Below are 13,292 nucleotides of genomic sequence, written 5' to 3' on the forward strand. Positions count from 1 at the left end.
GTTACACTCTTCGGCTTAATATCTTACACATTATATCCCTAATAACTTAAAATAATACTCTATTAACAAAAAACTAATGTATGTAAATTTAATATAATATTATATACATTTTTATTACTCTTTTATTAATTTTAGTTTGTGATTAACGTTGGGTTTAGACGACTCATTAAGCGTTGCGAATGCATGTGTTCCAAGTCTTCCAATGTGCTAAAAACGTGCTCAGTATATATATAGGAAAGAAATTTTTAGCAACGAAATACAAAAAAATTATAATATTCTATTTTTATTTTGCCAGAACAAACAAAAAACATATGTAAATTACTGTAACAAGGAAGAAGCTTGTGACAGCACCTGAACACGTGCCAGCTAAGTCTACTCTACATTTCCTCCGAAGTTTTAATTATTTACCTGTCGACCATATTCTTGTTGCTAATATGTAATGAAATTATTTACATAAAACTACTTAATGCATCTGTTTAAATAGATTAGTACTGATTTAGAACTGTATTCCAAATCTCTGCAATGAGGTCGGTGTTATGATTAATGCCAAAATATATCTAGTTTTCGATATTTTGTTTGTGGAAGTAGTGTTTGGTCTCTGAGAATGATTGATTAGACCAGGAACTTGTAATTCAGGTATTTAATCTTTACTAGTCACCCTTCAAGTGATATCACCCATTATCATTTACTAATTGGTCTTGAGAATAGGGATGCGGTTACTGAGTGGTTAAAACTCTTTACTCTTGTTCAAAGAGGTCATTGATTTGATCCCAACTCCTCCAGTCGACCCAGCCGTAAATGGGTACCCAATATAACTGGGGAAGTGAAATCTGTAGAGTTCAGTGCTGGCCATAGCTGCCTCCTGTGTACTGAGGACTGAGTATATAGTGTGTAATTGTATCTGTGGTGTCCCTTCTAAGCAAATCATGCATACGGTATTTTCTTTTCACCTTTTTCATGGTAAAGGCACTTGTAGAAAGGGTGAAACGGTTTGAAGTTCTGTAGTTTTTACCAGTGGTCCCTTGTCAGATCCATTTACCAATCTTCCATAGTTTCGTTTAACTCTGAATTTCTCCACCATTGGGCCCTGTTCAGCCCACTTCGAGAGCTCAAACATAATTTCTAGTGTTCTGTGATTAATTCCTTTAAATAAGCAATTATTTTCTTGTTTTTGTTTGATCTTATTATTAGCCAATACTCACGTACTTTAAAATAATCTCACAGTAATTATTCAGCTATTCTCTGCTTACCTACCTGTAATAAACAATAATTTTGTGTTTTCCCTATTTAAAACCAATATTTACTTACTATATACTTCACATTAACATAAATAGGTTATTACTTTAATATATTTGTATTTATTTACCTTTAAGAAGTAATAAATTCCTTTTTCTTATATTTTTAAAACTAATGCTAACCTCTGCAGCAGACATATTGACGCAACATGAGAATGGAGAATCACCTCAACGTTATTTTATTGGTTTAAAATATTTCTGATCTATCTTCCACATTCCTCTTTCCCAAACTAGAAGAATGGTTAGGATATAGGAATCATGTGTAGATGTTTGTAGGCATAAGGGAGAAATTGGTTTTGTGCGGTCATTCACGAGTTAAGTTGCACTGTGCCGGTTGTCCAAGACTCCAAGAGGGATGATGCATTAAGTCCTGCTCACATACACTTCTTTCCATTTATATTGTTCCTTCATTTATATCTTATTTATTTTACTTTACCTTTATTTACTTATGTTATTCTTGCTCTTTGTTTGTTATTTATCTGCAGTGTGTGTGTGTGTGTGTGTGTGGGGTCAAGTACACTGGTTCGCCGCTGTTTATTGAAGCTGTTACATCAATGGGAGAGGTCACATAAAGCAACCTTATACACAAGGTTAGCGTTACATTAGGTGCCAGACTCATCTCATGAGCCAAATACTCAACGCTCTCAGCCCACCAAGATGAAATATCCACACGTCTCAAAACAATCTGTACCTACACAAAACTCATATATATGGCCTATAAAAAAACGGCACACATTATGAAAATATATCTACAGCTCTCACGGGTACAAGATGACAGTAAGATGTATGAAATCATGGACTTGTAGCTAAATACATACCCGTCTCCGCCGTCCAACCCTCACCTATCGCTGCCTTCCCCCTTTAGCACAGCAACAGCTTATGTGGACATACGATCACTGCCTTCATCATTAACTTTGTAAGCATGTCTAGGTCAAGTAGGGGACTCTTCACTCTGAAGTTAGTGAAATTGTCTCCAGCTTAGATTCCAGTGTAAATAGTCTTGTTTTCTTTGCTTAGTGAATTTTGCTAAGTAATGTTGTCGAGCGGTTATTATACTGGGATGACAGTATCTTGGTCCTGGATTCAATTTAAGGAGATAATATGTGGGTGAGATTCGGTGTGTCGGTACCAGTTGTATAACCATATCGCCACCACCAGCTTGTCGTAAAAACCCAACTGACACATATACAGACCACAGGGAGAGAGAGACCTATCCTATCTAAACCTGAGTGCGATATGTGACGCCAGAGCCAGATTGCTGACGTCCTGGGTGGCTGAGTACAGATCATAATGCCAAGGCAAACAAATATGTGTGCCTTCTTTAGCCCAGCAGAATGTAAAAATAAAGCTAGAAGAATGTATGTAAGAATGTACACATGAACATTTGGACTGCGAGAGAAAGACCACTTGATATTGTAAACACCACATGTGGATTGAGTTGGGGACAGTCGTTCAGCGCACATATGATATCCTCAGCGCCCTGATGCAGTGCTCCCACACAACGCTGTTATGTGGCTTCAGTAATGGCCCAGATACTCGAGAACAGTCCCTCTAACCTACTCATACTGTTAACATCATTGATCCCTTGAAAGATATCCCCAAAAAACTATCAAGTTGCACAAAAATAAGATAGCATTCTTCATAAGACAAGTAACATTCAACGCGTGGTCTGGGTAAAGACAACATACAACACAGTTTGTTATGGCAAGCTCGAGTCTCACCTCCCACACATTTCATCATAAATTCTCTAAAAACTGACACTTCGACACTTTAATATTTTATTAGGGTCTTCAATGATCGTCTCTATTTTAAAACATGAAAATCAGTTTAAGACAATGTTGAGGAATAAAGAGGAGGAACTATAGTTATATTTTCACTTTTGAATAGTCTGTACTAGTGAAATTCTCTTATATTTCCTTTCATATACATTACAACCGTTACTATCAACACACATCCCTTCCTGACAAATAATTGAGTAACCTCTTTTTCCTGATATCTACAGTACCCATAACACTGTAAATAGTCTATGTACAAGTATATACTGTGTAAGTGTAAATAAGAACTTAAAAAAAATTACGCTCGTTTTCTTTTCATTCAAGACTGCAATCTCTCAAATGGCCAACATAATTTTTTTTTCATTCTTGTCGTAGAAAGTTAATCCAAGCTACAACACGACCTAACAGAACATTCCAAATACAAAATGAATCTTTGTGTTTTCCAAAGGTACCCAACACCAACAGGTTTACAATAACACTTAATAACGAGTCGTCAGGTTGAAGGTAAGATCAGTGCCAGTTATAAGGTGAGTAAATGAAATTGTAGGAAAAATATATAAAAAAAGGATGTATTTACTTATGGTGAATCACACTTATGGCTCTGTTGTAGTTACTTCAGGTCACAGCATCACTTAACACCTGTTCATAGTACCACTTAACATCTGTACAAATCGCCACTTAATTGTAAAAACACCACTTACCACACTCCCCACAGTAAAACTTAACTGTACACAGCAACACTGAATACACTCTACAGCACACACTCTCCACAACACCACCCACTTAACTGTACACACCACCACTTAACACCTGTACACACCACCATTTAGTACACTCTCCTCACAGTACCATTTAAACTGTACACAGCACCACTTAACACACTCTCTCCACACCACTTAACAAACACCTGTACACCTCCACTTAACTGTACATACCACCATTTAACACACCCTCCACAGCACCACTTAACACAGGGTAATAATATTAGTTTTTAACCACTCAATACTGTACCACATGTTTTATATTATCTTAAATGTCAAATTATGTGGTAAATATGACTAAGCTAACACCGAATATTGTTGATGCGTCACCACGGTTATAGAAACTGTCTCAAAATATGTAAGCAGTACTTAACAGATTTTCGTGGCGACCGTGTGACTTGCTTGTATTAAAACAGCAACAGTAAGTTCGTTTGTACATATTTTTTGAGACTAAAAACAGTGAATGGTAAATATATCACTAGGGATCTATCTAACACCTTGACGTCTCTTATAAAGTTTATGTAGTTAACAAAAAGAATAGTATTTGTAATCAACATTTTTGAACACTTTATCTTTAATTAATTCGGTATTAAATAATAATTATATCTTTTTTTTTTTAACGCGTGGAAGTAAAATTCAGGTTTTTGTTTCCATTAATATTTTTACGTTATCTGTTTGACACATTGACAAGTGGCTCTGCAGTTCTTGAAGCGCTCAACTCCCTGTTTGGTCTTGGTGTTACAGAGCCACTCATGCCACTCCTGGTCTAGTGTAGCGCAGTTGATCCACAGGTCAGAGTAGCCACACGCGTTGGTACACAAGTTACAGCGCCTCCTATGGCAGACTGATCTACAAGACCCAGGGCACATACTACAAGTCTGACCTTCCGTGTATGGTCGACTCAGCCTCCCTGGATCATTACCTCTGTAGAAGATAAGATCAAGGTTTTATTGATATTACACAAACATAACGCTAACCTAAACCTCCCAGGTAGAGTTAAAGGTGTTTAACCAGTGATATAAGGTGGAATAAATCTTCAGGTGACTTAATGGTTATGTCATAAAAAAAAGTCATTAACTAATTGTATTCATAATATACCCATGAAAATTACTTAACTGACATTATGTACAGACGACTTGTATAAATTAGTGCAGGAACTCAACAAGAAGGGAGACTCACGCAGGGCAGTAGTTACAAACATATCTGAAGAAGGTCTCCCCGCCGGTGGTCGAGCACTGAGCAAACCCACAACCAAGCTGATGAGAGTTGTACCAAGCCATCTGTGTGTAAGCCACCACTAAGGTCGCGTTGTTTATGTCGCGGCCATAGCGCCAGTGACGCCGTCCACTCCACCAACGGGCTAGCACTTGACTCCTGCGGGCGGCAACACCGTCACATCAATACATGTACTTATATATACGTTAACTCAGAAGATGGTGATGTTATCTTAATTTCCTATGCGTTGTAGCCTAACCTAACCTAGCTTGCCATTACTTATTAACCAAGCCTAATCTAACCTAACCAACTTACATGTATTTATGTACACATGTATGTATGTATAAACACCCACCACCTCTTCTTGGTACCGGACACTAGGACGTTCTGACCACAAGCCCCGTAGCGTAAGGTCCACCGAACACTAGGGTGGTCTTGGTGTGGCCGGTGATCACACTGCTCCGCCCACGCCTGTGCTTGTTCCGCCGCTGTGTCATACCATCTCTGTCAACACAACAACATTACCCACTGTACTCTCCTTACATAGATAGATAGTTAGTTAGATATTAAGTAAATTCCTCATACAAGTTTATATTTATCCAGCGTGTTTAAATATACAATTATTATTATTAGTAGTAGTAGTAGTAATAGCAGCAGTAATAATAGTAGTAGTAGTAATAGCAACAGTAGTAAAAATAGGCCAGTTAAGGTAGACTAGACACTAATTACTACCATATCCTCAGGTGTACAGGAACATGAGCAGGTGTACTTACCATAGCGAGCATGTCAGCGGCAGGAGGGAGCACCTTGGAACGGAGGAGGTTATGTTGCATCAATAAGTGTCGCCTGACCTTGGCTCTCCTTGGGTCAACTGTCCTGTACTCCTGACCTGCTGGCCATCCACCTCCTGTAAACACAAACAAACATTCAGTACACCTGTGTTTATATATAACCCAACAATACAGGTAACGTAAACAGCAATAATTAATGAGGTTTACCTGTTATTTACATCATTGACGTCACCACACACCTGCCATGAATACTAATTAGCCTCACCTGGTCTTCCAATATACCTTTTATCTTACCTTTGTGATAATTAGTATTTTTTATTAGCCTACAAGCGAACACGCCCTCATGAACACGTTAATAATTATACTAAGTCAATAATGCATGGCAGAGTCAACTTAATATGCATAGTTGTACTGATAGGAGCCGTTGATTATTAAGGTTAGGTTTGGTTTATTTGTGTATTGTGTACGTAAGTTGTGTGTGTGTGTGTGTGTGTGTGTGTGTGGATATTAGTGCAAGTCGGTCATCGTACTCAAGAGGGTTAAGTTATCGTACTCAAGTGATTAAGGTGTCATACTATTGGGGTCGTACTCAGAGGGAATCGTATTCAAGGGATCGTGCTCAAGGGGAATCGTATTGGAGGATATTTGTTTTGATATTGAAACAGTTTATTTAGCCAGAACACAGATACAGAGTCGAAAAATATATTAACATGACTGAGCCAGTGAGAGCCTGAGCCCTCTCTTGTAGGCACCTGATATATACTGTACATTTATCTCATGGAAATGTTAGGTAACACTTAGTATCAACTGGAATAGTACACATAACATGGTGGTAATAAGAACATATCAGTATGTTACCACGCTTATCACTTCGATATTTATTTTATTTATTTTTTACATTATATTACAAGTATATACATACTTTACAGTGGAGTTGATATACATACATATGATAAGGGAGGGAAGCAGTACAGCATGGGTTGTATTAAGGCGGAACAAGAGGACAGAGCTGTCAGTATCATGTCTAGTCGGCAAATATATTTATTGCAATGATAATTTATATCTATCTACTGTACGTGATAATTTCTGATACTGGGGTGGTACTCAGTATGTTCCAGCCAATCAATCATACACAATTGCTGTTAAAACTATCATAATTTATCATTCATGTCTCCTGCCATCAATATCACACACTACAGCATTCTCACAACCCTCCGAAACACTGTTTAGTTTTTCCCGTTTTTATTGCTGTCGGAAAACACTATGACTGCTGCTGGAAATTGTGTGTGTGTGTGTGTGTGTGTGTCTGTCTGTCTGTCTGTCTGTCTGTCTGTCTGTCTCTCTCTCTCATGGACGGGGCAGTAGATACAGGTGTGTGTGTGTGTGTGTGTAAGACGCTGTGACCACATTAAGTGTTGTAGCCACCTGTGTGCTGGGCAGGCATCACGCCACCAGCTGCCACCACCTGTTCCAGATCACACACACTGCATCCTTCACTGCCCCGTCCATGAGAGACAGACAGACAGACAGATAGACAGACAGTACAGTACGGTACGGTGGTGGGGTAAAACACAGGCTGGAGCTACAGTGTTTGTGTGGACTAGAGACCATCACCACACACGTCGAAGAGTTCCAATAATAAATCACTCCATCTTCAGGTCGTGTTTTCCCGCCCATATATAGCAGTCTTCTACAACACCTCCCTCTACAGTCATCTATATATCGTTGGTATAACTCGCAACAACCTAACTTAACTTAATCTAACCTTACCTAACTTAACTTAATCTAACCTTACCTAACTTAACTTAATCTAACCTAACTTAACTTAATCTAACCTAACTTAACTTAATCTAACCTAACCTAATTTAACTTAATCTAACCTAACGTAACCATCCCCCAACCTAACCTGACCTGCCGTAAAGGACACCCTAACCCATCACCATCGCTTGTGTAGGTCACATTTGAAGGTCATCCTCTTGGGTAAAGGTTGGGTCACACTATACAACCGTTCCTCAAAAGGTCACATGGCTTGAAAAGGTCAGGAAGGATATTGTAGGAGAGAGAGAGAGAGAGAGAGAGGTTCTTCTTCTTCTTGCAGTCAAAACACACACACACACACACACACACACACACACACACACACAACCAATCAAATGACAATACCACATCTACCTGGGGTTAAATATTACAAGTTTGGATACAGTTCCCTTCACTCGTGAGTTTACAGGGAGTTGTCAGGTTTGGTGCAATGTGGCAGCGCCGAGTTTGTTTACATTCGACAGAAGGAAACTCACAGTAGTAAACAAACTAAAGAATTAACATAAAACAATATTAAAACAAATATCTCGAAGATAATGATTTGTGGAATGTTTATATGACGAGCCCCTGTAAACGCACTAGTGAAGGGGGCTGTACATACACGGTGATATAAAGAGTTACTCCCAACACGTAGAGGGACTAGGTTAGGTTAGGTAGGGGTAGGTTAGGTTAGGTTAGGTTAGGTTAGGTTAGGTAGGGGTAGGGCAGGTTAGGTTAGGTAGGGGTAGGTTAGGTTAGGTTAGGTTATTTGCAACATGTATACTAACTAGGTAGGGGTAGGTGGTGGTGTTCCCAAATGTGGCTTGTTGTCACCATCTCTGTTTGTCATTTTTTTTCGAAGACATTCCTGGTGTGTGTGTGTAAGACCGTGACCTTTCAACACCTGCTACTGTCTGCTACTGATTCACGGACCGTTTTAACTCCCAGACTACTCAACCACGGACCGTTTTGTCTTTATAAGTACGAAGAACTCGGGGAACTTATCACAACACTACACTAAACTACACAAACACTACACAAACACAACACAAACACTACACTACACAAACACAACACAAACACTACACTACACAAACACTACACAAACACTACACAAACACCACATCACACAAACACAACACAAACACAACACTACACTAAACTACACAAACACAACACAAAACACAACACTACACAAACACAACACAAAACACTACACTACACAAACACAACAGCAAACACTACACAACACAAACACTACACTACACAAACACAACACAAACACTAAGCACTCACACAAAACACAACACAAACACTACACTACACAAACACTACACAAACACAACACAAACACTACACTACACAAACACAACACAAACACTACACTACACAAACACAACACAAACACTACACAAACATAACACTACACAAACATAACACTACACGCCTTCCTTACTAATCACTGAACTTAGTAACCAAATCTCAAGTCCTCCCGTTTCACCCCGTATCACCCCCGTGTCTTCCCGCACCCGACCTAAGCTTCTACACCATCCTCGACACCGGCTCCTACTACCACCTGAGATCCCTAGCCCGAGAATTGCTGTTCGACACCACAACCGCATCCAGCCCATACGTGCACGAACTGATCGCTATAAGAACAGCCCAGTCCCAACCATTGTAAAAATTATCAATAACTTGTAATAAACCAGTGTATTCACTCCCAGTAAACACTACTCCTTGCACTGTCACTATGTTGAAATGAACTGTAGTTTGAGCTTTTCCCCATCTAGTTATTATATGTCTTATTTATATCACTTAAGTTACTTGTATATTATTTGTAATTCGTAACCCATTCCCCAATTATGTAACTGTATATTTTCAGCCTTCTGCCTGCCAAGCTCTTTCAATAAACCGTTAATTATTATTATTATTATTATTATTATTATTATTATTATTATTATTATTGTTGTTGTTGTTATAGCGTGGCCTAAGGGTACTGTACACCTCGTCATCAGCGTGTTTATTCCTGTGTTCTGACGCTTCACTAACACCTGCCCCCAGCCAGTCGTCTACTAGGTCTTGTTGACACTCCGTAAAGGTGGAATAATTGAGTCTGACACTTGTATGACACATGTATGGTAGGTATGACAATTGTATGACACATGTATGGTAGGTATGACACTTGTATGACACCTTAATATATATGACGGATCTCTCTCTCTCTCTCTCTCTCTCTCTATCTCTCTCTCTCTCTCACTCACTCTCAGTAGCAACATGCGTCGCTAACAAGCACGTGCATATCAATTTGCATAATTTGTATACATGACTGTGGCGTCCTCGTCCGTCCACACACACACACACACACACACACACACACACACAAGAGTTAACTTGTATAGAATGTGTCACTGAAGAAGTAAATTTTTCTCAATCAGTGAGTGTGTGAGGTGAGTAACGCAGTGAGTAACGCAGTGAGTAACGCAGTGAGAGTGAGTAACGCAGTGAGAGTGAGTAACGCAGTGAGTTGAGTGTGTATGTGAAGTAACAGTAGGTCACACCCCCCCTCCCCCACACACACACACACGATACTTGGCATATATTTACACAATGGTTATCGACCTGCTGACCTGTACGAGCCTGCCATAGTCATCAACAACCTTCACTACCACCACCACTACCAGCACATCACCTAACCACCTAACCTAATCTAACCAAACGGGACAAAAAAAAATACCTGATCCAATCATTATTTTTATTGCAAAGTTGAAGACACATCTGCAGACCCAAGAAGGCACACGTTGCATTGTTGATTACTCGTATCACATGAAGATTAGCCATCCGCCGTAATGTTGTGTGTGGTTAGGTTAGGTTAGGTCAGGTTGGGTTGGTTTAGTTAGGTTTGGTTAGGTCAGGTCAGGTCTTGTTTGGTTAGGTTAGGTTAATAATTATTAATATAAACCAAGTGTCAACAAAGGTATCCACCATGCTGGCAACCTGCAAACCATCCAACCTGCTAACCATACCAACCTGCTAACCATACCAACCTGCGAACCATGCCCACCTGCTAACCATACCAACCTGCTAACCATACCAACCTGCTAACCATACCAACCTGCTAACAATACCCACCTGCTAACCATGCCAACCTGCTAACCATACCAACCTGCTAACCATACCAACCTGCTAACCATGCCAACCTATTAACCATACCAACCTGCTAACAATACCAACCTGCTAACCATACCAACCTGCTAACCATACCAACCTGCTAACAATACCCACCTGCTAACAATACCCACCTGCTAACCATGCCAACCTGCTAACCATACCAACCTGCTAACCATGCCAACCTGCTAACCATGCCAACCCTACAACCATACCAACCTGCTAACCATGCCAACCTGCTAACCATGCCAACCTGCTAACCATACCAACCTTACACAACAATACCCACCTGCTAACCTACCAACCTGCTAACAATCCCACCAGCTAACCATACCAACCTGCTAACCAAAGCCTTAACCTGCTAACAATACCAACCTGCTAACCATGCCAACCTTAACCATACCAACCTGCCCCAGCAAACACCAACCTGCTAATAATACCAACCTGCTAACAATACCAACCTACTCAACCATCAACCTGCTAACCATACCAACCTGTTAACCATCCAACCTGCTAACCATACCAACCTGCTAACCATACCCACCTGCCAACCATACCAACCTGCTAACCATGCCAACCTGCTAACCATCCAACCTGTTAACCATACCAACCTGCTAACCATCAACCACTAACTAACCATACCAACCTGCTAACCATGCCAACCTGCTAACCATCCAACCTGTTAACCATCCAACCTGCTAACCATCCAACCTGTTAACCACGGCAAGTAAGGCGAGACTCAACAACAACAAGACCCTGAGCAAAAGCCATGTTGAAGTGTATGTATTGATTCTAAGCTGTTGAGGTGAGTCTCTCTGAGTGGCTGCCTCTCTCATCATCCCTCCCTCCCACATACCCTCCCTCACCCTCCTCCACACACTCTCCCTCCACACACCCCTCCCTCACACCCCTCCCTCACCACCCTCCCTCCCACCCTCCCTCACACCCACCCTCCCTCCCCCACACCCTCACACCCCACACCCTCCCACCCACCCTCCCCTCACACACCCTCCCACCCACACCCTCCCCTCACACCCCTCACCCCTCCCCTCCCCCACCCCCTCCCTCCACACCCCTCCCACCCCCACACCCTCCCTCCCCACACCTCCCACCCCCCTCCCTCCCACCCACACCCTCCCACACCCCTCCCTACACCCACCCCTCCCTCCACACCCTCCCACCCCACACCTCCCTCCACCCACACCCTCACACCCACCCTCCCTCCACCCCTCCACCCACCCTCCCTCACACACACTCCCTTTCAGTGTATGGGAACGCTGCTTATCCGGGCATTAAATGTTAAGTGATGCATATTATAAACGCCTTTATTACCGTGTGTGTGTGTGTGTGTGTGTGTGTGTGTGTGTGTGTGTGTGGAAAGTAAACAAGTGAGGGAGGTAAGGTGAGAAATGAAGTGAGAGAGATACAGGAAAGTTGATAAGAGGGAGGGGGTAGAGGAGAATAGAGGAGGGTAGAGGGGAGGGTAGAGGGGGGGAAGATAAGCAGTCAGGTTGTGGAGGTGAATGGGAGTGTGAGAGGTAGATGAAGGAGGAATGGGATGAGAAGGAGGGGAGAGTGATGTAGAAATTGAGGTGATGACCGAGGAAGTTGTGGAGGCAGAAGGAGGGGGTGAAGAGAAGGGGGGAGTGAGAGGGGGAAGGAGAAGAGAGGGGGGAGAGTATCTGTATGATGCCACAACAAAGTGTACTAGACAAGCCCAGGTAATAAAGTATATCTCGTCAGGGTGTGTGTGTGTGTGTGTGTGTGGTGTGTGTGTGTGTGTGTGTGTGTGTGTGTGTGTGTGTGTGTGCGCTACTACACTTATCTCATCAATATTAAACACAATAAACATTCATTATCTAAACACCAGTGACGTAACACTCAAAACATATAAACATTGGTGGGTGTGGTGGTGTGATGGTGATAGTGGTGGTGATGGGATAGTGATGGTGTGTTGGTGTTGATGGTGTGGTGGTGGTGTGGTGATGGTGTGGTGTGTTGATGGTGATGGTGTGATTGTGGTGATGGTGTTTGTGTGTGTTATGGTGGTGAACGGTTCATCCTCCACACCACCATCACCCACTGTAGATTTCCGACCACACAAGAGTCAATTTGCGAGGTTTTGATCTATTATCGATGTGTGTGGGGTGATGGAGGGTAGATGGGGGGGGAGGTGGAGAGGGGGAGGAGTGGTGGATTGGATGGATGGAGAGAGAGAGACGAACACTGTAACCCCACCACCACTATCACTAACACCATCACTACCGCCACCAGCTATAACTGTTGTAGTTGAGGGTTGTCTAAGGTCCTGATGGTAGTGGTGGTAATGGTTGTTGTAGTGTGTGGCAGTGGTGGTAATGTGGTTGTTGCGGTGGTGGTGGTAGTGGTAGTGGTGGTAATGGTTGTTGTGGTGGTAGTGGTGGTAATGGTTATTGTGGTGAGTAGTGGCAGTGGTGGTAATGGTTGTTGTGGTGGTGGTGGCGGTACAAACAC

The 13,292-nt window shown here is 41.7% G+C and overlaps 1 protein-coding gene across 1 annotated transcript in view; it reads right to left on the reverse strand.

Moving 5' to 3' along the window:
• Positions 1-3,620: 3,620 nt before the first annotated feature.
• Positions 3,621-13,292, reverse strand: part of LOC121855628 — a 28,831-nt gene continuing 19,159 nt past the window's right edge. The window contains exons 3-6 of the mRNA XM_042350690.1: positions 5,820-5,953; positions 5,402-5,550; positions 5,011-5,205; positions 3,621-4,755 (exon numbers count right to left, since the gene is read on the reverse strand). Of these exons, the coding sequence (XP_042206624.1) occupies positions 4,494-4,755; positions 5,011-5,205; positions 5,402-5,550; positions 5,820-5,953 (740 nt within the window). The 3' untranslated portion in view covers positions 3,621-4,493. The remainder of the gene's footprint in view (positions 4,756-5,010; positions 5,206-5,401; positions 5,551-5,819; positions 5,954-13,292) is intronic.

This window comes from Homarus americanus, unplaced genomic scaffold, assembly GCF_018991925.1.
Source record: "Homarus americanus isolate GMGI-L3 unplaced genomic scaffold, GMGI_Hamer_2.0 scaffold48090, whole genome shotgun sequence".
Classification (NCBI taxonomy): domain Eukaryota; kingdom Metazoa; phylum Arthropoda; class Malacostraca; order Decapoda; family Nephropidae; genus Homarus; species Homarus americanus.